Source organism: Triticum urartu, chromosome 4A, assembly GCF_056163025.1.
Source record: "Triticum urartu cultivar PI428250 chromosome 4A, HENAU_Tu73, whole genome shotgun sequence".
Classification (NCBI taxonomy): domain Eukaryota; kingdom Viridiplantae; phylum Streptophyta; class Magnoliopsida; order Poales; family Poaceae; genus Triticum; species Triticum urartu.
In genome coordinates, this window is record NC_141876.1 from 423,345,979 (window position 1) to 423,371,728 (window position 25,750).

The 25,750-nt window shown below is 46.6% G+C and overlaps 1 protein-coding gene across 1 annotated transcript; it reads right to left on the reverse strand.

Annotated features, from left to right (window-relative positions):
• Positions 1-1,093: 1,093 nt before the first annotated feature.
• LOC125553899 (transcription factor bHLH148) lies at positions 1,094-2,266 on the reverse strand. Its single transcript, XM_048717550.2, has one exon. It carries the CDS (start codon positions 2,094-2,096, stop codon positions 1,482-1,484), a length of 615 nt encoding a protein of 204 aa, XP_048573507.2. The 5' UTR covers positions 2,097-2,266; the 3' UTR covers positions 1,094-1,481.
• Positions 2,267-25,750: the final 23,484 nt, after the last annotated feature.

Consider the following 25,750-nt stretch of genomic DNA (forward strand, 5'->3'; position numbering starts at 1 on the left):
AATACCTCAATACAGGAAGCAGATGGAGGACAAATGTACAGGGCGGCACATGAGAGACACGATACATACGGATTGTCACGTAGCCCCTGGCACGCACACAAGCACAGCCAGCCCCGTGCAGCAACCAGCAGGCCACGCCCCCACCCCACCTGAACGCCGATGGCGACGGACCAATCATGGCCGCGCCACATCACACCGCCCATCCCTGCCACCCGTACGGCCCACGTGGACGCCTCAGCCCCCGATGACACGCGAGGCCCGGCCCGGCCCAGCCCGGGCCCGAGCGACACGACGCCGTTCTTGCAGGGCAGGCCCGCGGCTCCATTAAAACCCAGCTCAGCTCCGCAGGCAGGCTCGGGCGCGACGTTGCACCGGCGGGAGCCGCTCCTCCTGTCGCCTAGCGCAGGGGCAGGGCCGTACTTTGGCTCCCTCCCTCCCTCCTCCATCCGGCACCGTGGCAGGGCCAGCGGCCTGTAACGGCGTGGGGCCAGTGAGGGCGACGCGAGTGAAAAACGGGCACGGACTCTTCTGTCCCGACTGCGCGGCCGAGAGATGTTTTTTTACCGCGCGCATTGGTCCCCACTGAGTTTAATCCGGCGTGCCGCTCAGATCGACCACGTGCCATTTATTCCCCCCACGTTCCCCCACACTCCCCGTTCCCTGTTTCGAAATAAACAATGGACTGCTCCATCCATCCCTCCCTCTAGCGAGCTCTTATCTTTTCCCAGGAACGCCAAGCCCAGGCCCCTCGCCATGGACGGAGAAATTCTGCTGCCGCTATCGAGCACCAGCACAACTGTAGTATCGATGAGTGCCAAGTCGGTCGCGGTTTGAGAGATTTTGATAGTGCATTGCAGCTCGGGCGTCACGATTGGGATCCAGGACACATGATTTACCGACCGAGATGGAACAGAGAACCCATGGCATCATTTCATTCAGGCTTGTGTTGCAGAGGATCAGGCGGTAAGAATGATTAGGAGATGATGAAGGTTACATACTGTACTACACCCGGAGGTTAAGCGCGCTTTCCCATGGACCGAAAGAAAGCAAGAGAGGCATGCATGCACCGCGCGCAGGAAACAACACACGGTACTCGACCAAGGGAGCGCTCTGAACATTTCTCCATGCATGCCTGTTACATTTATCAGAGAAGGGATCGAAAGAGAACAAAAGAAACAAACACACGAAAGAATCCCGAGGAGAGGAGAAAGCCAAGCGAGAAGAGAATGGAACAAAACGAATGTGCCTCCACAACTAGACAGCGAGAGAGAGAGAGAGAGAGAGAGAGAGAGAGAGAGAGAGGGGCATTACAGCACGGTTTAAATCACCAGAGTGCCATCATTATCACCAACACACCACTAACCGCTCAACCAACCTGAGAAACAAGAGGACAACTAGAGAGGAGAGGCTAACTAATCCAACCCACGAGGAAGATGGGGTGAAATTTACAACGAATACACGAATCATGCACGAAGCGTGGGTCATGCCGGCGAGGAGCTGCCGGAGGCTGCCGACGAGGAGACGCTCGCCAGGACCTCGGCTAGAGCGGTCATGGCGCGCACCTGCATCTCCAGCGCCTTGATGTAGTCGGAGGCCTCGCTGAGCAGCGCCGGGAACGGCAGCTTGTGGCAGCCGGGAACCAGCCGCCCGAGCACCTTGGCCTTCTTCGCCAGCGCCGGTGCCTTCCCCGGCTGCGGCTGTGCGGCGGCAGCGACGGAGGGGTGGCGCGCGGGCGGTGTGGCTGGGGCACGGAGGCGCGCGCGGTGGGCGGCCTGGAGGCGGCGGCGGCGAGAGGCGAGTATGGCGCGGCTCCAGCGCGAGCGCCCCCGGGCCGCCACCGCGAGCGCGCGGTCGGCCGCCTCCCGCACGGCCCGGCCACGCGCCGGCGCCGTCGACGCGGACGATGACCCGCCTCGGACAAGGCGGAGCGCCTCGAAGAGCTTGGACGAGTAGATCTCGTGCTCGCGCCGCGTCCGCCACTTGGAAGGCTGCGCCTCCGTCCCCGGGCCGGCGGACGCTGTGGACTCTCCCCCGGCCGCCCTCTTCCGCTTCCGCTCCCTCTCGTCCACCGCCGTCGAGCTCGACGTGGACGCCATTGCAATATTCTCGCAAGAGCTCGGCGGGCTGCACAGAAACCGCCAACGAAGAGCAGGATTAGGCAGCCTGTGATCTGATTGTTGTTGCCTGAGCTGAGCTGGGTCTGCGCTTGCCTTTGAGTTGGGAGAGGAGAAGAGGTGGGATGGATGGGGGAGGTGGGAGGAGTTGGGGGATTGAATATAAAGGGGGCGGTATTGGCAAATGACAGCAGTGATGCCGCCCCCATTAGTCATGTGACTCTTTTGGATTTTTGGCTTCTTTTTTTTTCTCCTCTGTGCTGCCGTGCTGGTTGAGTGTATAGTAATGAATTTTCTTTGCTTTTGGTCTATCCATTTTGCATGTGTGACACTCGGTGTAAGCAAGCAGCTAATTATGAGGTCCACCGGGTTAGGACTTTGTGGCTCACTGTCCACCAACTGGATCGGGGAGCCGGAGGCTTCTTGCTCTGCTTCCTTCCATGCTCGTGGCAGCGAAAAGGCAAGGTGCACTTGCTCTCAGGCCATGCTAAAATTTCATGGAAATGTATAATCATGTTTCAGCTTATTTTTTTTACTTTATGATAAGATGGACATAAGAGGCGCGTGACGAGGACGTCTCGGTTGTCGTCGACAAGCTCAAACCGGCTTCGATAGGGGAGCAACGACTCGTTCTTACGGCTGTAGTGGTCGTTCAGTGGTCTCGAGTCTTGATGTATTTTTTATTATGTTTGTGATACTTTTTACTTTCGATGAACTTTTATAATAGACCTGATTCTTTCAAAAAACATGAACATAAGAATGAATGTGGATTTTTTATGCGAATTTAAGAAGTTCGGCATAGTATGACCCAAGGTCCTTGCGACATAATATTCTTATGACGTAGAATTCTTCAAGAGTTAAAAATACAATCCAAAGAGGAGTAGGCAGTTTTTTTTTTGGCACCTGACTGTCGACGGAAAATTAATGCCTTCTCACTTGGGTGAGACACACAGAAAATCTGGGATAGTCACTTAAAGCTCTGCTGGTACTTGGTGCTAATTGCCTGCGTACGGTTGGTGTGGAATACATTTGTGCCACCTGAGTATACAAGAAAACATGTTACTCAAATGGAGAAAAAGAAATAGCAAGGCGAAATATACGCCAGTAGACGGCGGCGGAGATGGCAGTGCTTTTTGATCCAGAGGGGGTGCACAGATCTGCTCTTCTTCTTTTGTTTCGTGGTCCTCCTCACATTGTAGATAACCTTTGAATGGCAAACGGTACCGCGTAGGTAGTTACTTTTCGCAAATACGCAAAGTCTGCGTATCTTTCATTGATAGATAGAAGAGAATACAAGGTAGGGCATTACACTATGGGGCGTACACGAGAGAACGGCGCTAAGCGCAATGCCAGAGCAGCAGGAGCTGGGGCTGCTCGACCCAAAGCAAAAAAGAATTAGCCTATGCCTACAATGTTGTGCAAACCGTTGGCTCCGGCGGAAGCCCAGAGCAATGCCTCATGGCGAATCGTCTCGAAAAGGTTGGTCGTGGAGGGACGGAGACCGTCGAAGACGCAGCCGTTCCGATGCTTCCATAGCTCCCAAGCCGTGAGCATCACAAGGGAGTTGAAGCCTTTTCGCGCGCTCGCGGGAAGGGAATTGCGGGAGTGCTCCCACCAAGAGAGAAAATCTGCTCCAGGGTCCGGTGGTGGGATGGGAAGTCGGCACCAGGAGAGGGTGTCGAACCAAACTTGTCACGAGAAGGGGCAGCGAGCGATGATGTGCTGGATGCATTCGATGTCCTGATCATAGAGAAGGCATGAGTCGGCGTGCGGGAGGTTGTGGCGAGCCAACCTAGCAGCCGTCCAGCAGCGATCAAGGGCGGCGAGCCAGAGGAAAATCTTCACGCGGGTGGGCGCCCAAGACCTCCAGATGGGGCGCCAGTGGGGGTCGCGGATCGAGCCGACAAATAGCTGCTCATAGTAGGACTTGGCCGAGTAGTGGCCAGACTTCGTCCAGCGCCAGCGGATCGCATCGGGAGCATCAGAGAGCTGGACGAGCTGCACTTGCCTCCACAGCTCCACGTACTGCAGCAGCGCCAAAGGCCAAGAGCGCCCTGAATGTCCTGGACCCAGGTCCGCTGGTGAAGGCCATCACGCACCAAGCGGTTCTTGCGGCGACCGCACGGGACAAGGTCGAAGATGAGGGGGGCGATCTCCGCCGCCGTGCGCCCATTGATCCAGTGGTCCAGCCAGAATCTGCAGGACGAGCCGTGCCCCACGGCCCAAGTGGTGGAAGCCCGGAACACGACGGCCACCTCGGGATCGGAGGGGAGGTGAAGGTGTTGCCACGACCTCGCCTCATCCGTGCGCTGGAGCCAGAGCCAGCGGACGCGGAGCGCGATGCCGGCGTACGTAGTTACGATGCCATAGGACCCGGACAATCAGTGAATAATCAATACGCGGTATTTGAAACCGAAACATTTTCCCCATCTGCCCTGGCGTAACCCTATCCGCCGGCACGTGTCCTCCCTCCTTCCTTTCCCTTTCCTCGCCACCGCAAGCCCGATGGGTGTTGGCGGCGGCGGGGCCCTTTCACCTTCTTGCTTGTGGGCGCGGGCAAGTGATCCCGCGCAACGGTGCGGCACTGATCCGAAGCACGGCGGTGCGCGATCGAGCTTAGCGCAGAGCTGCAGCCTGCAGAGCATCAGGCTGGGCGAGAAGGGCTGGACGATGCGGGGATCTGGCGGTGTCATGTGTCGCCTGGCTCCGGTCAGTTTCTTCTGGATTTAACGTCTTGACGTCGTCAGCTAGCGCGAGGTTGCGGCATCGGCCAGGCTCGGTCACTGAGCGGGGGTGTGCTCTGAAGCAGGGCAGTGGTGGCCCTCACAACGACATGGGTGCTTGGCGACGGTGTTGCGGAGTCATGATGCGGAGCGGGGTGGCGGTGAAGATGGTTGGTTGCACTTCCAGCATTTGTTCGTCCACGGGCAGCCCGTGGTAGTGCTCCTAGAGGCCATCTTCAACGGTTGGCTGCGTTCGGCCCGGTGCCCCTCATCGTTGGCGGGCAGCTAGGTTTGCCCTCGTGCGGATCTAGAGGAGAGCAGTTGGTAGGGCGGCACAAGGAGTGCGTGTGGGGAGAACGACAGGAGGGATGGGTGGTGCTGACTGGGTCGAGTTGCTCGTTGCTGGCGCATGGGTGTGCTGGTCTTGGACGTGGTCCTATCCTTCCTCTCCCCTTTCCCAGCATGGCTCCTCTTGGCGATTGGCCTCAGTCTAGGAAGGCGTTGTCGACTCCGTCGGCAGTCGGGGATTGCCAGGCGATGCAAGGTTCGTGATTTGTGTGGGGATCTGGGGCACCCGTTTGTACGGCGACGACCCTAATGGTGAGAGTCGTGGGCTCGTGGGCGGAGCTCATGACTCGGGTGTTGTTCGGTGGCCATGGCCGTGTCGGCGGCATCGGGACTCATGGTGGGCGTACTATGTCGGTGGTGCGGCAGGTGAGTTGCTAGCTGCACCCAAGTCGAAGGAGGAGTGTGTGTTGGGGTGAAAACCTTGTTCACCTCTGGCCAGACTGATGATGGCAACGTCCTTGGGCGTCGCCCCTTCTTGAAGGCTTCGTCGTGATTGCTCTTTTTCCTTCGTGTCCCAATAGATGAATATCTTGATCCTTTGGGTCGGGCGGTGGCGGCACTGACATCATGCCCCTCATGAAGGCACCGCCTTGGAGCTCATGGTATGTCGACGCTTAGCTTCGTCTCTTTGCGAATGCTTGTTCCTGGTTTAGAGCTCCATCGTCTCCATAGTCGTGCTTATTGTCCATATGTTGCTCCACTTGAAGTTGTATGGGGTGGTGTTGCTGAACCTTAACACATATGTATCTTGCCTTTGGTGTGTGTGGTGTCGTGTTGAATGGATAAATTAGTTCGGTGGTCATTGCTTTATATACATGGCCATGTTCGGTTAATCACCTTGCCACATGGATTAAAGGGGATTGGGGAGGTTTGACAAGGATTTTGACTTGCAAGGGATTTAATCCCTTTCAAACCTCTTTAAACCCTGCCTAACCGAACAAGGCCTAAAGGGGGTGAAAGTCTTTTTCCGTATGTGTTATTTATTTGGCAAAAGAAAAAAATGTATCAGTTGTTAATTAAGTTTTCACAAATAGCCTCTCTCCATCTTTCTCCTCAACTAGATTTTTATCGAAGTTTCATAAATGTGGAAATTAAATTTCTTATAGTTTAACTCATTTTCCAAACAAGATCCGTGTATGACATACCGTTTAGAAACAATTAAGATTCCAAAAAGGTTAGTTGAAGCTTCACCAAAGTTTCTAAAAAGGTTTTAAACTCACACCATGATTTTGGTTCAATTATTCACTTAATTTGTGTGTTTTGCTGGGGAGTTGGAAATATCCCTAGATCTAACTAGCTTCCCACCAATTTTGGATTAAAGGAATTCCATTCGAATTTTAGAGGTTTCTTCTTATGGAAGTCCTTTGGATCATCGGATCAAGCCCATCAAATTACTATGGAATCCATTCCCATGATCCCCATTCATAGGAATCTGAACACAAGTTCAATCCTCATTTTATTTTTATTTTGAGATGCCCAATGTGTTTACACAAGTTCATCGCTGGCAGATGTGTACATGATAACTTCCTCCTTGTGCAACAGACGGCAAGATTACTCCACAACATCAAGGCCCCGCGTGTCCTCCTCAAGCTCGACATCGCGAAGGCTTTCGACACCGTCGCCTAGTCCTTCCTGCTGGAGACATTGACCCACCTTGGCTTTGGCCTACGATGGTGCGAGTGGATCTCCATCCTCACGTCCACGGCCTCCACGCGCGTCCTCATCAACGTCAATCCTGGGCCGCCGGTGGACCATGCCTGCGGGCTTCGTCAAGGCGCCCCTATCTCTCCCACGATCTTCGCAATCGTCATCGACTCGCTCAACTCACAACTGCAGCATGCTGTTTCCGTGGGCATTCTGCAGCGGCTGACCGCCCGGCATGCCACCTCGAGCATCTCTCTCTCTTTGCCGACGATGTCGTCATTTTCTGCCACCCCGACCCCCCCCCCCCGAGCTAGCCTCCATCCGAGAGCTACTGCGTGTCTTCGGAGATGCATCCAGCTTGCGCACCAACTTCTCCAAGTGCGTTGTCGTCGCCATCCAATGCGGCAACGAGGTGGCCGCTGCGATCACCACCGAGCTCTCGCGCACTGTCGCCGCCTTTCCCATCCCATACCTTGGGATGCCGCTATCCATCCGCAAGTGCCACGCGTCGGCACTCATGCCCCTAGTCGAGCGGCTTGCCAAGAAGCTTGCAACCTGGAAAGCCACCCTCCTCTCTCGTGGTGAGTGGCTCGCCTTGGTGCGCCATGTTCTCACGGCCATGCCAGTGCATCTCCTCCTCGCCATGAGTCTGAACCCCTCCATCCTAAAGAAGATCACCGCGGCCATTCGTGGCTTCCTCTGATACGGCCGCAAGGACGCCAAGACAGGCTGTTGTTTTGTCAGCTGGCCTAAACTGTCGCGGCCGCTCGAGCTTGGGGGCCTCGCCGTGTGATACGTCCATTTTGCATCATGCTTTTATATTGATATTTATTGTATTATGGGCTGTTATTACACATTATGTCACAATACTTATGTATATTCTCTCTTATTTCACAAGGTTTACATAAAGAGGGAGAATGCCGGCAGCTGGGATTCTGGGCTGGAAAAGGAGCAAATATTAGAGACCTATTCTGCACAGCTCCAAAAGTCCTGAAACTTCACAGAAGATGTTTTCCAAATATATAAAAAATATTGAGAGTAAGAACTTCACCAGGGGGGCCACACCCTGCCCACGAGGGTGGGGGGTGCGCCCTACCCCCCTGGGCGCGCGCCCTACCTCGTGGCCCCCCTGGTGGCCCTCCGGTGGCCATCTTCTGCTATATGGAGTCTTTCGATGGGAAAAAATCATAAGCCATATTCTCGGACGAAACTCCGCCGCCACGAGGAGGAACCAATCTAGGGCTCTGGAGGAGCTGTTCTGTCGGGGAAACTTCCCTCTCGGAGGGGGAAATCATCGCCATCGCCATCACCAATGCTCATCTCATCGGGAGAGGGCAATCTCCATCAACATCTTCATCAGCACCATCTCATCTCAAAACCCTAGTTCATCTCTTGTATCCAATTCTTGTCTCCAAGTCCAGTATTGGTGCTAGTAGGTTGCTAGTAGTGTTAATTACTCCTTGTAGTTGATGCTAGTTGGTTTATTTGGTGGAAGATCATATGGTCAGATCCTATATGTATATTAATACCCCTCTGATTATGAACATGTTTATACTTTGTGAGTGATTACTTTTGTTCCTGAGGACATGGGAGAAGTCTTGCTATTAGTAGTCATGTGAATTTGGTATTCGTTCGATATTTGGATGAGATGTATGTTGTCTCTCCTCTAGTGGTGTTATGTGAACGTCGACTACATGACACTTCACCATTGTTTGGGCCTAGAGGAAGGCATTGGGGAGTAATAAGTAGATGATGGGTTGCTAGAGTGACAGAAGCTTAAACCCTAGTTTATGTGTTGCTTCATAAGGGGCTGATTTGGATCCATATGTTTCATGCTATGGTTAGGTTTACCTTAATACTTTTGTTGTAGTTGCGGATGCTTGCAATAGAGGTTAATCATAAGTGGGATGCTTGTCCAAGTAAGGACAACACCCAAGCACCGGTCCACCCACATACCAAATTATCAAAGTACCGAACGAGAATCATATGAGCGTGATGAAAACTAGCTTGACGATATTCCCATGTGTCCTCGGGAGCGCTTTACATCTTATAAGAGTTTCTCCAGGCTTGTCCTTTGCTACAAAAAGGATTGTGCCACCTTGCTGCACCTTATTTACTTTTGTTACTTGTTGCTCGTTACAAATTATCTTATCACAAAACTATCTGTTACCACTTATTTCAGTACTTGCAGAGAATACCTTGCTGGAAACCGCTTATCATTTCCTTCTGCTCCTCGTTGGGTTCGACACTCTTACTTATCGAAAGGACTACGATAGATCCCCTATACTTGTGGGTCATCAAGACTCTTTTCTGGCGCCGTTGCCGGGGAGTGAAGCGCCTTTGGTAGGTGGGATTTGGTAAGGAAAAATTTATATAGTGTGCTGAAATTTACTGTCACTTGTTACCATGGAAAGTAATCCTCTGAGGGGCTTGTTCGGGGTATCTTCACCCCGACCAGTAGAGCAAAGAGTTGCTCCTCAACCTAATGAACCTACTAAAAATGAAAATGCTTGCTTTGAAGTTCCTTCGGGTATGATAGAAAAACTGCTAGCTAATCCTTTTTTAGGAGATGGAACAAAACATCCTGATGAACATCTGATATATGTGGATGAAGTTTGTGGATTATTTAAGCTTGCAGGTGTACCCGGAGATGTTGTTAAGAAGAAGGTCTTCCCTTTATCTTTGAGGGGAGATGCATCGACATGGTATAGGCTATGTGATGATATGAGCTCTTGGAATTACAAACGATTGAAATTGGAATTCATCAGAAGTTTTATCCTATGCATCTTGTTCATCGTGATCGCAATTATATATATATAATTTTTGGCCTCGCGAAGGAGAAAGCATCGCTCAAGCTTGGGGGAGGCTTAAATCAATGTTATATTCATGCCCCAATCATGAGCTCTCAAGAGAAATGATTATTCAAAAAATTTATACTTGGCTTTCTGCTAACAATCGCACCATGCTTGATACTTCTTGTGCTGGCTCTTTTATGATGAAGACTATTGAATTCAAATGGGATTTATTGGAAAGAATTAAACGCAACTATGAAGATTGGGACCTCGACAATGGTAAGGAGTCAGGTATGACACCTAGTTTTGATTGTGTTAAATCTTTTATGGATACCGATATTTTTCGTAAATTTAGCACTAAATATGGACTTGACTCTGAGATAGTAGCTTCTTTCTGTGAATCTTTTGCTGCCTATGTTGATCTCCCCAAGGAGAAGTGGTTTAAATATCATCCTCCCATAGAAGTAAAAGTAGTTGCACCTATTAAAGTTGAAGAAAAGACTATCACTTATAATGATCCTATTGTTCCTACTTATTATGTTGAGAAATCACCTTTCCCTGTTAGGATAAAGGATCATACTAAAGCTTCAACTGTAGTTCGTAAAATCAATATTAAAACATATACACCTCCTGAGCAAGTTAAAGTTGAACCTAATATTGCTATTGTTAAAGATCTCTTGTCTGATAATATAGATGGGCATGTTATTTATTTCTGTGATGAAACTGCTAGAATTGCTAAACCCTGTGATAAATATAAACCTAAACCTATGGCAGGCATGCCTGTTATTTCTGTTAAAATAGGAGATCATTGTTATCATGGCTTATGTGATATGGGTGCCAGTGCTAGTGCCATACCTATTAGCCTTTATAGAGAAATTATGCATGATATTGCACCTGTTGAGTTAGAAGATATTGATGTCACAATTAAACTTGCCAATAGAGATACTCTTTCACCAATGGGAATTGTTAGAGATGTTGAAGTCTTGTGCGGGAAAACTAAATATCCTGCTGATTTCTTGTTCTTGGTTCCCCACAAGATAGCTTTTGTCCCATTATATTTGGTAGACCCTTCTTAAATACTGTTAATGCTACCATAGATTGCAAAAGAGATGTTGTTACTATCGGTTTAGATGATATGACTCATGAATTTATTTTTTCTAAATTTAGTAGACAACACCGTGGAGAAGAATTACCTAGTAAGGATGAAATTATTGGTCTTGCTTCTATTGCCGTACCTCCTAGTGATCCTTTAGAACAATACTTGCTAGACCATGAAAATGATATGTTTATGAATGAAAGAAGGGAATTAGATGAAGTATTCTTTAAACAGGAACCTATTCTGAAAAACAATTTACCTGTTGAAATCCTAGGGGATCCTCCTCCACCCAAGGGTGATCCCGTGTTTGAGCTATAATCGTTACCTGATACTCTTAAACATGCTTATCTTGATGAGAAAAAGATATATACTATTATTATTAGTGCTAACCTTTCAGAGCATGAGGAAGAGAGATTATTGAAAACTCTGAAGAAGCACCACGCTGCTATTAGGTATACTCTTGATTATCTTAAGGGCATTAGTCCCACTCTATGTCAACATAAAATTAATTTGGAAGAAGATGCTAAACCAGTTCGTGACCATCAACGCCGGCTGAATCCTAAAATGAAAGAAGTGGTAATAAAGGAGATACTAAAGCTCCTTGAGGCACGTATAATTTATCCCGTTGCTGATAGTCAATGGGTAAGCCCTATCCACTGTGTCCCTAAAAAGGGAGGTATTACTATTGTTCCTAATGATAAAGATGAATTGATTCCTCAAAGAATTATTACAGGTTATAGGATGGTAATTAATTTTCGCAAATTAAATAAGGCTACTAAAACGGATCATTACCCCTTACCTTTTATTGATCAAATGCTATAAAGATTGTCCAAACATACACATTTTTTCTTTCTAGATGGTTATTCTGGTTTCTCTCAAATACCTGTGTCAGCCAAAGATCAATCAAAGACTACTTTTACATGCCCTTTTGGTACTTTTGCTTATAGACGTATGCCTTTTGGTTTATGTAATGCACCTGCTACCTTTCAAAGATGCATGATGGCTATATTCTCTGACTTTTGTGAAAAGATTTGTGAGGTTTTCATAGACGACTTTTCCGTCTATGGATCTTCTTTTGATGATTGCTTAAGCAATCTTGATCGAGTTTTGTAGAGATGTGAAGAAACTAATCTTGTCTTGAACTGGGAAAAGTGTCACTTTATGGTGAATGAAGGTATTGTCTTGGGGCATAAAGTTTCTGAAAGAGGTATTAAAGTTGATAAAGCCAAGGTTGATACTATTGAAAAGATGCCATGTCCCAAGGACATCAAAGGTATAAGAAGTTTCCTTGGTCATGCCGGTTTTTATAGGAGGTTCATTCAGGACTTCTCAAAAATCTCTCGGCCTCTGACTAATTTATTACAAAAAGATATACCATTTGTCTTTGATGATGATTATGTAGAAGCATTTGAAATACTTAAGAAATCATTGATTTCTGCACCTATTGTTCAGCCACCTGATTGGAATTTACCCTTTGAAATTATGTGTGATGCTAGTGATTATGCTGTAGGTGTTGTTCTAGGGCAAAGAGTTGATAAGAAACTAAATGTTATTCAATATGCTAGTAAAACTCTAGACAATGCTCAAAGAAATTATGCTACTACTGAAAAAGAATTCTTAGCAGTTGTATTTGCTTGTGGTAAGTTTAGACCTTATATTGTTGATTCTAAAGTAACCATTCACACTGATCATGATGCTATTAAATATCTTATGGAAAAGAAAGATGCTAAACCTAGACTTATTAGATGGGTTCTCTTGCTACAAGAATTTGATTTGCATATTGTTGATAGAAAAGGAGCTGAGAACCCCGTTGCAGACAACTTGTCTAGGTTAGAAAATGTGCTTGATGACCCACTACCTATTGATGATAGCTTTCCTGATGAGCAATTAAATGTCATAAATGCTTCTCATACTACTCCATGGTATGCTGATTATGCTAATTACATTGTTGCTAAGTTTATACCACCTAGTTTCACATACCAGCAAAAGAAAAAGTTCTTCTATGATTTGAGGCATTACTTTTGGGATGACCCACATCTTTATAAAGAAGGAGTAGTTGGTGTTATTATACATTGTGTACATGAGCATGAATAGGAACAGATCATACGCAAGTGTCACTCCGAAGCTTATGGAGGACACCATGCTGGAGATAGAACTGCATATAAGGTACTGCAATCTGGTTTTTATTGGCCTACTCTCTTCAAGGATGCCCGTAAGTTTGTCTTATCTTGTGATGAATGTCAAAGAATTGGTAATATTAGTAGACGTCAAGAAATGCCTATGAATTATTCACTTGTTATTGAACCATTTGATGTTTGGGGCTTTGACTATATGGAACATTTTCCTTCCTCTAATGGTTATACACATATTTTAGTTGTTGTTGGTTACGTTACTAAGTGGGTAGAAGCTATTCCAACTAGTAGTGCCGATCATAACACTTCTATTAAAATGCTTAAAGAAGTTACTTTTCCAAGATTTGGAGTCCCTAAATATTTAATGACTGATGGCGGTTCACATTTTATTCATGGTGCTTTCCGTAAAATGCTTGCTAAATATGATGTTAATCATAGAATTGCATCCCCTTATCACCCTCAGTCTAGTGGTCACGTATAATTGAGTAATAGAGAACTCAAATTAATTTTGCAAAATACTGTTAATAGGTCTAGAAATAATTGGTCCAAGAAACTTGATGATGCATTATGGGCCTATAGAACTGCATATAAAAATCCTATGGGTATGTCTCCGTATAAAATGGTCTATGGAAAAGCATGTCACTTACCTCTCGAACTAGAACACAAGGCTTATTGGGCTATTAAAGAACTTAATTATGATTTTAAACTTGCTAGTGAGAATAGGTTATTTGATATTAGCTCACTTGATGAATGGAGAACCCAAGCCTACGAGAATGCCAAGTTGTTTAAAGAAAAAGTTAAAAGATGGCATAACAAAAGCATACAAAAGTGTTAGTTTAATGTAGGTGATTATGTATTGCTATAAAACTCTCGTTTAAGATTTTTTTGCAGGAAAACTTCTCTCTAAATGGGAAGGTCCTTACATTATCGAGGAGGTCTACCGTTCCGGCGCCATAAAAATCAACAACTTCGAAGGCACAAATCCGAAGGTGGTGAACGGTCAAAGGATCAAACACTATATCTCAGGTAATCCCATAAATGTTGAAACCAATGTTATTGAAACCATAACCCCGGAGGAATACATAAGGGACATTTTCCGGAACATTTCTGACTCCGAAAAGGAATAGGTATGTGGTACGGTAAGTAAACCGACTCCAAAATAGTTTTTAAGGCAATATTTCTCCGTTTTGGAATATTTAGAAAAATAGAAAAATAAGAAGCAGTCCGGGAAGGACACGAGGCCTCCACGAGGGTGGAGGGCGCGCCCTACCCTACTGGGCGCACCCCCTACCTCGTGGGAACCTCGTGTGCTCTCCGGACTCCGTTTTCGTACACGACACGTATTTTGGTCGGTAAAAATTCATTATATAACCTCCCGAGGGTTTTGACTCCCGTATCACGCAAAAATCTCATGTCTTTGTTTCGAGCTGTTTTCTGTCAGGGTTGTCAAGGCCAGGCACTATGTCATCTCCCTCCTCCTCCAACCATGAGGGCAACGATGCTTGGCTAATGAAGATAGAGCTGAAGAGAGAAGAACCCATGGAGATCAACAAGGATGAAGGGATCAAGAAGGCCATGGAGGACCAAGTTCTGGCAACAGAAGACACCCTTCAACTGGATCACAATCTTCTTACCCCAACAGAAATCGAAGCTTTCAAGATGATTGAGCTGTTGGAAATATGCCCTAGAGGCAATAATAAAATGGTTATTATTATATTTCTTTGTTCATGATAATTGTCTATTATTCATGCTATAATTGTGTTATCCAGAAATCGTAATACATGTGTGAATACATAGACCACAACACGTCCCTAGTGAGCCTCTAGTTGACTAGCTCGTTGATCAAAAGATAGTCATGGTTTCCTGACTATGGACATTGGATGTCATTGATAACGGGATCACATCATTAGGAGAATGATGTGATGGACAAGACCCAATCCTAAGCATAGCTCAAAGATCGTGTAGTTCGTTAGCTATAGCTTTTCTGAATATCAAGTATCATTTACTTAGACCATGAGATTGTGCAACTCCCGGATACCGTAGGAGTGCTTTGGGTGTGCCAAACGTCACAACGTAACTGGGTGACTATAAAGGTACACTACAGGTATCTCCGAAAGTGTCTGTTGGGTTGGCACGAATCGAGACTGGGATTTGTCACTCTGTATGACGGAGAGGTATCTCTGGGCCCACTCGGTAATGCATCATCATAATGAGCTCAATGTGACCAATTGGTTGATCACGGGATCATGCATTACAGTACGAGTAAAGTGACTTCCCGGTAACAAGATTGAACGAGGTATTGGGATACCGACGATCGAGTCTCGGACAAGTAACGTACCGATTGACAAAGGGAATTGTATACGGATTGTTTGAATCCTCGACATCGTGGTTCATCCGATGAGATCATCGAGGAGCATGTGGGAGCCAACATGGGTATCTAGATCCCGCTGTTGGTTATTGACCGGAGAGTCATCTCGGTCATGTCTGCGTGTCTCCCGAACCCGTAGGGTCTACACACTTAAGGTTCGGTGACGCTAGGGTTGTTAGTATACGGTAACCCGAAAGTTGTTCGGAGTCCCGGATGAGATCCCGGACGTCACGAGGAGTTCCGGAATGGTCCGGAGGTGAAGATTTATATATAGGAAGTCAAGTTTCGGCCATCGGGAAGGTTTTCGGGGTAATCGGTATTGTACCGGGACCACCGGAAGGGTCCCGGGGGTCCACCGGGTGGGGCCACCTATCCCGGAGGGCCCCATGGGCTGAAGTGGGAGGGGAACCAGCCCCTAGTGGGCTGGTGCGCCCCCCATGGGCCTCCCCTGCGCCTAGGGTTGGAAACCCTAGGGGTGGGGGCGCCCCACTTGGCTTGGGGGGCATTCCACCCCCCTTGGCCGCCGCCCCCCTTGGAGATGGCATCTCCTAGGGCCGGCGCCCCCCTTAGGGGTCCTATAAATAGTGGGGGAAGGGAGGGCAGCCGCACCCTAGCCCCTGGCCTCTCCCTCTCCCTCCCGTGACACTCCTCCCTCTCCCCGTGCTTGGCGAAGCCCTGCCGAGATCACAGTTACTTCCACCACCACGCCGTCGTGCTGCTGGATCTTCATCAACCTCTCCTTCCCCCTTGCTGGATCAAGTTGGAGGAGACGTCTTCCCAACTGTACGTGTGTTGAATGCGGAGGTGCCGTCCGTTCGGCGCTAGGTCATCGGTGATTTGGATCACGACGAGTACGACTCCATCAACCCCGTTCTCTTGAACGCTTCCGCGCGCGATCTACAAGGGTATGTAGATGCACTCCTTTCTCCCTCGTTGCTAGATGACTCCATAGATTGATCTTGGGGATGCGTAGAAAATTTTAAAATTCTGCTACGTTCCCCAACAGTGGCATCATGAGCTAGGTCTATGCGTAGTTTCTATGCACGAGTAGAACACAAACTAGTTGTGGGCGTGGATATTGTCAATTTGCTTGCCGTTACTAGTCTTATCTTGATTCGGCGGCATCGTGGGATGAAGCGACCCGGACCGACCTTACACGTACGCTTACGTGAGACTGGTTCCACCGATTGACATGCACTAGTTGCATAAGGTGGCTGGCGGGTGTCTGTCTCTCCCACTTTAGTCGGATCGGATTCGATGAAAAGGGTCCTTATGAAGGGTAAATAGAAATTGGCATATCACGTTGTGATTTTGGCGTAGGTAAGAAACGTTCTTGCTAGAAACCTATACCAGCCACGTAAAAACTTGCAACTACAATTAGAGGACGTCTAACTTGTTTTTGCAGCATGTGCCGTGTGATGTGATATGGCCAAAAGGATGTGATGAATGATATATGTGATGTATGAGATTGATCATGTTCTTGTAATAGGAATCACGACTTGCATGTCGATGAGTATGACAACCGGCAGGAGCCATAGGAGTTGTCTTTATTTATTTATTTATGACCTACGTGTCAACATAAACATCATGTAATTACTCTACTTTATTGCTAAAGCGTTAGCCATAGTAGTAGAAGTAATAGATGACGAGACAACTTCAAGAAGACACGATGATGGAGATCATGGTGTCATGCCGGTGACAACTATGATCATGAAGCCCCGAAGATGGAGATCAAAAGGAGCAAATGATATTGGCCATATCATGTCACTATTTGATTGCATGTGATGTTTATCATGTTTACATCTTATTTGCTTAGAACGACGGTAGCTTAAATAAGATGATCCCTCGTAATAATTTCAAGAAAGTGTTCCCCCTAACTGTGCACCGTTGCGAAGGTTCGTTGTTTCGAAGCACCACGTGATGATCGGGTGTGATAGATTCTAACGTTCGAATACAACGGGTGTAAGCCAGATTTACACACGCAATACACTTAGGTTGACTTGACGAGCCTACCATGTACAGACATGGCCTCGGAACACGGAAGACCGAAAGGTCGAACATGAGTCGTATAGAAGATACGATCAACATGAAGATGTTCACCGATGTTGACTAGTCCATCTCACGTGATGATCGGACACGGCCTAGTTAACTCGGATCATGTTTCACTTAGATGACTGGAGGGATGTCTATCTGAGTGGGAGTTCATTGAGTAATTTGATTAGATGAACTTAATTATCATGAACTTAGTCTAAAATCTTTACAATATGTCTTGTAGATCAAATGGCCCATGTTGTCCTCAACTTCAACGCGTTCATAGAGAAAACCAAGCTGAAAGATGATGGCAGCAACTATACGGACTGGGTCCGGAACCTGAGGATCATCCTCATAGCTGCCAAGAAAGATTATGTCCTAGAAGCACCGCTAGGTGACGCACCCATCCTAGAGAACCAAGACGTTATGAACGCTTGGCAGTCATGTGCTGATGATTACTCCCTCGTTCAGTGCGGCATGCTTTACAGCTTAGAACCGGGGCTCCAAAAGCGTTTTGAGAGACACGGAGCATATGAGATGTTCGAAGAGCTGAAAATGGTTTTCCAAGCTCATGCCTGGGTCGAGAGATATGAAGTCTCCGACAAGTTCTTCAGTTGTAAGATGGAGGAAAATAGTTCTGTCAGTGAGCACATACTCAAAATGTCTGGGTTGCATAACCGCTTGACTCAGCTGGGAGTTAATCTCCCGGATGATGCGGTCATTGACAGAATCCTTCAGTCGCTTCCACCGAGCTACAAGAGCTTTGTGATGAACTTCAATATGCAGGGGATGGAAAAGACCATTCCTGAGGTATATTCAATGCTGAAATCAGCAGAGGTGGAAATCAAAAAGGAACATCAAGAGTTGATGGTGAATAAAACCACTAAGTTCAAGAAAGGCAAGGGTAAAAAGAACTTCAAAAAGGACGGCAAGGGAGTTGCCGCGCCCGGTAAGCAAGCTGTCGGGAAGAAGCCAAAGAATGGACCCAAGCCCGAGACTGAGTGTTTTTATTGCAAGGGAAGTGGTCACTGGAAGCGGAACTGCCCCAAATACTTAGCGGACAAGAAGGCCGGCAACACTAAAGGTATATGTGATATACATGTAATTGATGTGTACCTTACCAGTACTCATAGTAGCTCCTGGGTATTTGATAGCGGTGCGGTTGCTCACATTTGTAACTCAAAGCAGGAGTTGCGGAATAAGCGGAGACTGGCGAAGGACGAGGTGACGATGCGCGTCGGGAATGGTTCCAAGGTCGATGTGATCGCCGTCGGCACGCTGCCTCTACATTTACCTACGGGATTAGTTTTAAACCTCAATAATTGTTATTTAGTGCCAGCTTTGAGCATGAACATTGTATCAGGATCTCATTTAATTCAAGATGGCTACTCATTTAAATCTGAGAATAATGGTTGTTCTATTTACATGAGAGATATGTTTTATGGTCATGCTCCGTTGGTGAATGGTTTATTCTTAATGAATCTCGAGCGTAATGTTACACATATTCATAGTGTGAATACCAAAAGATGTAAGGTTGATAATGATAGTCCCACATACTTGTGGCACTACCGCCTTGGTCACATAGGTGTCAAACGCATGAAGAAGCTCCATGCAGATGGACTTTTGGAGTCTCTTGATTACGAATCATTTGACACGTGCGAACCATGCCTCATGGGTAAAATGACCAAGACTCCGTTCTCAAGAACAATGGAGCGAGCAACCAACTTATTGGAAATCATACATACTGATGTATGCGGTCCAATGAGTGTTGAGGCTCGCGGTGGCTATCGTTATGTTCTCACCCTCACTGATGACTTGAGTAGATATGGGTATGTCTACTTAATGAAACACAAGTCTGAGACCTTTGAAAAGTTCAAGGAATTTTAGAGCGAGGTTGAGAATCAACGTGACAGAAAAATCAAGTTCTTGCGATCAGATCATGGGGGAGAATACTTGAGTCACGAATTTGGCACACACTTAAGGAAATGTGGAATAGTTTCACAACTCACGCCGCCTGGAACACCTCAGCGTAATGGTGTGCCCGAACGTCGTAATCGCACTCTATTGGATATGGTGCGATCTATGATGTCTCTTACCGATTTACCGCTGTCATTTTGGGGCTATGCTTTAGAGACTGCCGCATTCACTTTAAATAGGGCTCCGTCGAAATCCATTGAGACGACACCGTATGAATTATGGTTTGGGAAGAAACCTAAGCTGTCGTTTCTAAAAGTTTGGGGATGCGATGCTTATGTCAAGAAACTTCAACCTGAAAAGCTCGAACCCAAATCGGAAAAATACGTCTTCATAGGATACCCTAAAGAAACTATTGGGTATACCTTCTACCTCAGATCCGAAGGCAAGATCTTTGTTGCCAAGAATGGGTCCTTTCTAGAGAAAGAGTTTCTCTCGAAGGAAATAAGTGGGAGGAAAGTAGAACTTGATGAAGTATTACCTCTTGAACCGGTAAGTGGCGCAGCTCAAGAAAATGTTCCTGAGGTGCCTGCACCGACTAGAGAGGAAGTTAATGATGATGATCATGAAACTTCAGATCAAGTTGCTACTGAACTTCGTAGGTCCACAAGGACACATTCCGCACCAGAGTGGTACGGCAACCCTGTCCTGGAAATCATGTTGTTAGACAACGGTGAACCTTCGAACTATGATGAAGCGATGGCGGGCCCAGATTCCGACAAATGGCTGGAAGCCATGAAATCCGAGATAGGATCCATGTATGAAAACGAAGTATGGACTTTGACTGACTTGCCCGATGATCGGCGAGCCATAGAAAATAAATGGATCTTTAAGAAGAAGACAGACGCGGATGGTAATGTGACCATCTATATAGCTCGGCTTATCGCTAAGGGTTATCGACAAGTTCAAGGGGTTGACTACGATGAGACTTTGTCACCCGTAGCGAAGCTGAAGTCCGTCCGAATCATGTTAGCAATTGCCGCATTCTATGATTATGAGATATGGCAAATGGACGTCAAAACGGCATTCCTTAATGGTTTCCTTAAGGAAGAATTGTATATGATGCAGCTGGAAGGTTTTGTCGATCCTAAGAATGCTGACAAGGTGTGCAAGCTCCAACGCTCGATTTATGGGCTGGTGCAAGCATCTTGGAGTTGGAACATTCGTTTTGATGAGATGATCAAAGCGTTTGGGTTTACACAGACTTATGGAGAAGCCTGCATTTACAAGAAAGTGAGTGGGAGCTCCGTAGCATTTCTCATATTGTATGTGGATGACATACTGTTGATGGGAAATGATATAGAATTCTTGGAAAGCATAAAGGCCTACTTGAACAAGTGTTTTTCAATGAAGGATCTTGGAGAAGCTGCTTATATATTAGGCATCAAGATCTATAGAGATAGATCGAGATGCGTCATTGGTCTTTCATAGAGTACGTACCTTGACAAGATATTGAAGAAGTTCAAAATGGATCAGTGAAAGAAGGGGTTCTTGCCTGTATTGCAAGGTACGAGATTGAGCACGGCTCAATTCCCGACCACGGCAGAAGATAGAGAAAAGATGAGTGTCGTCCCCTATGCCTCGGCCATAGGGTCTATCATGTATGCCATGCTGTGTACCAGACCTGATGTAAACCTTGCCGTAAGTTTGGTAGGAAGGTACCAAAGTAATCCCGGCATGGAACACTGGACAGCGATCAAGAATATCTTGAAGTACCTGCAGAGGACTAAGGATATGTTTCTCGTTTATGGAGGTGACGAAGAGCTCGTCTTAAAGGGTTACGTCGATGCTAGCTTCGACACAGATCTGGATGACTCTAAGTCACAAACCGGATACATGTATATTTTGAATGGTGGGGCAGTAAGCTGGTGCAGTTGCAAGCAAAGCGTTGTGGCGGGATCTACATGTGAAGCGGAGTACATGGCAGCCTCGGAGGCAGCACAAGAGGCAATCTGGGTGAAGGAGTTCATTACCGATCTAGGAGTCATACCCAATGCGTCGGGCCCGATGACTCTCTTCTGTGACAACACTGGAGCTATTGCCCTTTCCAAGGAGCCCAGGTTTCACAGGAAGACCAGGCATATCAAGCGTCGCTTCAACTCCATTCATGAAAGTGTTCAAAATGGAGACATGGAGATTTGTAAAGTACATACGGACCTGAATGTGGCAGATCCGTTGACTAAACCTCTCCCTAGAGCAAAACATGATCAACACCAGAACTGCATGGGTGTTCGATTCATCACAATGTAACTAGACTATTGACTCTAGTGCAAGTGGGAGACTGTTGGAAATATGCCCTAGAGGCAATAATAAAATGGTTATTATTATATTTCTTTGTTCATGATAATTGTCTATTATTCATGCTATAATTGTGTTATCCGGAAATCGTAATACATGTGTGAATACATAGACCACAACACGTCCCTAGTGAGCCTCTAGTTGACTAGCTCGTTGATCAATAGATAGTCATGGTTTCCTGACTATGGACATTGGATGTCATTGATAACGGGATCACATCATTAGGAGAATGATGTGATGGACAAGACCCAATCCTAAGCATAGCTCAAAGATCGTGTAGTTCGTTAGCTATAGCTTTTCCGAATGTCAAGTATCATTTCCTTAGACCATGAGATTGTGCAACTCCCGGATACCGTAGGAGTGCTTTGGTTGTGCCAAACGTCACAACGTAACTGGGTGACTATAAAGGTACACTACAGGTATCTCCGAAAGTGTCTGTTGGGTTGGCATGAATCGAGACTGGGATTTGTCACTCCGTATGACGGAGAGGTATCTATGGGCCCACTCGGTAATGCATCATCATAACGAGCTCAATGTGACCAAGTGGTTGATCACGGGATCATGCATTACGGTACGTAAAGTGACTTGCCGGTAACGAGATTGAACGAGGTATTGGGATACCGACGATCGAGTCTCGGGCAAGTAACATATCGATTGACAAAGGGAATTGTATACGGATTGATTGAATCCTCGACATCGTGGTTCATCCGATGAGATCATCGAGGAGCATGTGGGAGCCAACATGGGTATCCAGATCCCGCTGTTGGTTATTGACCGGAGAGTCGTCTCGGTCATGTCTGCGTGTCTCCCGAACCCGTAGGGTCTACACACTTAAGGTTCGGTGATGCTAGGGTTGTTGAGATATTAGTATACGGTAACCCGAAAGTTGTTCGGAGTCCCGGATGAGATCCGAACGTCACGAGGAGTTCCGGAATGGTCCGGAGGTGAAGATTTATATATAGGAAGTCAAGTTTCGGCCATCGGGAAGGTTTTTGGGGTAATCGGTATTGTACCGGGACCACCGGAAGGGTCCCGGGGGTCCACCGGGTGGGGCCACCTATCCCGGAGGGCCCCATGGGCTGAAGTGGGAGGGGAACCAGCTCCTAGTGGGCTGGTGCGCCCCCCCCAATGGCCTCCCCTGTGCCTAGGGTTGGAAACCCTAGGGGTGGGGGCGCCCCACTTGGCTTGGGGGGGCACTCCACCCCCCTTGGCCGCCGCCCCCCCTTGGAGATGGCATCTCCTAGGGCCGGCGCCCCCCTAGGGGTCCTATAAATAGTGGGGGGAGGGAGGGCAGCCGCACCCTAGCCCCTGGCCTCTCCCTCTCCCTCCCGTGACACTCCTCCCTCTCCCTGTGCTTGGCGAAGCCCTGACGAGATCACCGTTACTTCCACCACCACGCCGTCGTGCTGCTGGATCTTCATCAACCTCTCCTTCCCCCTTGCTGGATCAAGTTGGAGGAGACATCTTACCAAACGTACGTGTGTTGAACGCGGAGGTGCCGTCCGTTCGGCACTAGGTCATCGGTGATTTGGATCACGACGAGTACGACTCCATCAACCCCGTTCTCTTGAACGCTTCCGCGCGCGATCTAAAAGGGTATGTAGATGCACTCCTTTCTCCCTCGGTGCTAGATGACTCCATAGATTGATCTTGGTGATGCGTAGAAAATTTTAAAATTCTGCTACATTCCCCAACATGAGTTAGCTCGTATACAAAATAAGTATCTCACACGTGAAAATATTTTGTTGAAGGAGCATATCATCGTACTCAAGGGCATTATCAGCAAGTTAGAAGACCTCCTATGCTCGATGTGCTACTATCCACCATCAACATCCCCACCTTCTTCACCAACAAAGAAGAATTGAGTATCTGGTATGGGCACTCCACTTGGCAATTGCCAAGCTTGGGGGAGTGCCCCGGTATCGTATCACCATCACTTTATCTTTACCATTTTTCTTAGTTTGATCCTTTTGGTAATATCTTGATCTAGTAGAATAAAAGTTCTTAGTATGATCTAGTCGCGAGTTTTGCTTTATTATCCTTCTATGTAATCGAGTCCGTGAGCTATATAATAAATATTAGTGTTGAGTCAAGGGCTTGATTATTTTGCCATGATCCTAAGTGAATAAAAAAAAGAGAAAGAAATAAAAAGAAACAAAGAGATCATGTGAGTCTTATGGAGAGTAATGAGCTCACATAGAAAGAGTATGATGAATAAAAGTTGTTGAGGGTTGACAAACACAAATTTGGTCATCGTTGCAATTAATAGGAAGTAATAAAGAAAGAGAGGTCTTCACATATAAATATGCTATCTTGGACATCTTTTATGATTGTGAGCACTCATTAAAATATGACATGCTAAAGAGTTGACATTGGACAAGGAAGACAATGTAATGCGTTATGTTTTCTTACATCTGAGATGAATTATATTGTGTTGGATCTTCCAACATGATGAGCTTGCCTTTCCCCCTCATGCTAGCCAATTTCATTGCACCAAGTAGAGATACTACTTGTGCTTCCAAATACCCTCAAATCAGTCTTGCCATAAGAGTCCACCATATCTACCTATGGATTGAATAAGATCCATCAAGTAAGTTGTCATCGGTGCAAGCAATAAAAATTGCTCTCTAAATTTGTATGATTGATTGGTGTGGAGGAAATAAGCTTTATACGATCGCGTGATATGGAAGTAATAAAAGCGACAGACTGCACAATAAAGGTCCATATCACAAGGGGCAATATAAAGTGGCATTCTTCCGCATTAAGATTTTGTGCATCCAACCATAAAAGCGCATGACAACCTCTGCTTCCCTTTGCGAAGGGCCTATCTTTTACTTTTATCTCCTACATTGCATAAGAGTCATGGTGATTTTCACCCTTCCTTTTTACACTTTATTCCTTTGGCAAGCACAGTATGTTGTAAAGATCCTGGTATATATGGCTAATTGGATGTGAGTTTTCATGAACTATTACTGTTGACATTACCCTTGAGGTAAAACGTTGGGAGGCAAAACTATAAGCCCCTATCTTTCTCTGCGTCCGATTAAAACTCCATACCCATAAGTATTGCATGAGTGTCAGCAATTGTGAAATATTATATGATAGTTGAGTATGTGGACTTGCTGAAAAGCTCTTATACATTGACTCTTTCCTATGTTATGATAAATTGCAATTGCTTCAATGACCGAGATTGTAGTTTCTTAGTTTTCAATGAAGTTTACGATTCATACTTGATATTGTGATTGAATTATTACTCTAGCATTAGAGATTATATGACAAAGAATTATATGAGTTGTTGTTCTAAGAATGATCATGATGCCCTCATGTCCGTATTTTATTTTTATCGACACCTCTATCTCTAAACATGTGGGCATATTTTTCAATTTCGGCTTTTCGCTTGAGGACAAGCGAGGTCTAAGCTTGGGGGAGTTGATACGTCCATTTTGCATCATGCTTTTATATCAATATTTATTGCATTATGGGCTGTTATTACACATTATGTCACAATACTTATGCCTATTCTCTCTTATTTCACAAGGTTTACATAAAGAGGGAGAATGCCGGCAGCTGGGATTCTGGGTTGGAAAAGGAGAAAATATTAGAGACCTATTCTGCACAGCTCCAAAAGTCCTGAAACTTCACGGAAGATGTTTTCCAAATATATAAAAAATGCTGAGAGCAAGAACTTCACCAGGGGGGCCACACCCTGCCCACGAGGGTGGGGGCGCCCCCTACCTCGTGGGCCCCCTGGTGGCCCTCCGGTGGCCATCCTCTGCTATATGTAGTCTTTCGATGGGAAAAAATCATAAGCCATCTTCTCGGACGAAACTCCGCCGCCACGAGGCGGAACCTTGGCGGAACCAATCTAGGGCTCTGGCGGAGCTGTTCTGCCGGGGAAACTTCCCTCCCGGAGGGGGAAATCATCGCCATCGTCATCACCAACGCTTCTCTCATCGGGAGAGGGCAATCTCCATCAACATCTTCATCAGCACCATCTCATCTCAAAACCCTAGTTCATCTCTTGTATCCAATTCTTGTCTCCAAGTCCGGGATTGGTGCTAGTAGGTTGCTAGTAGTGTTAATTACTCCTTGTAGTTGATGCTAGTTGGTTTATTTGGTGGAAGATCATATGTTCAGATCATATATGCATATTAATACCCCTCTGATTATGAACATGTTTATGCTTTGTGAGTAGTTACTTTTGTTCCTGAGGACATGGGAGAAGTCTTG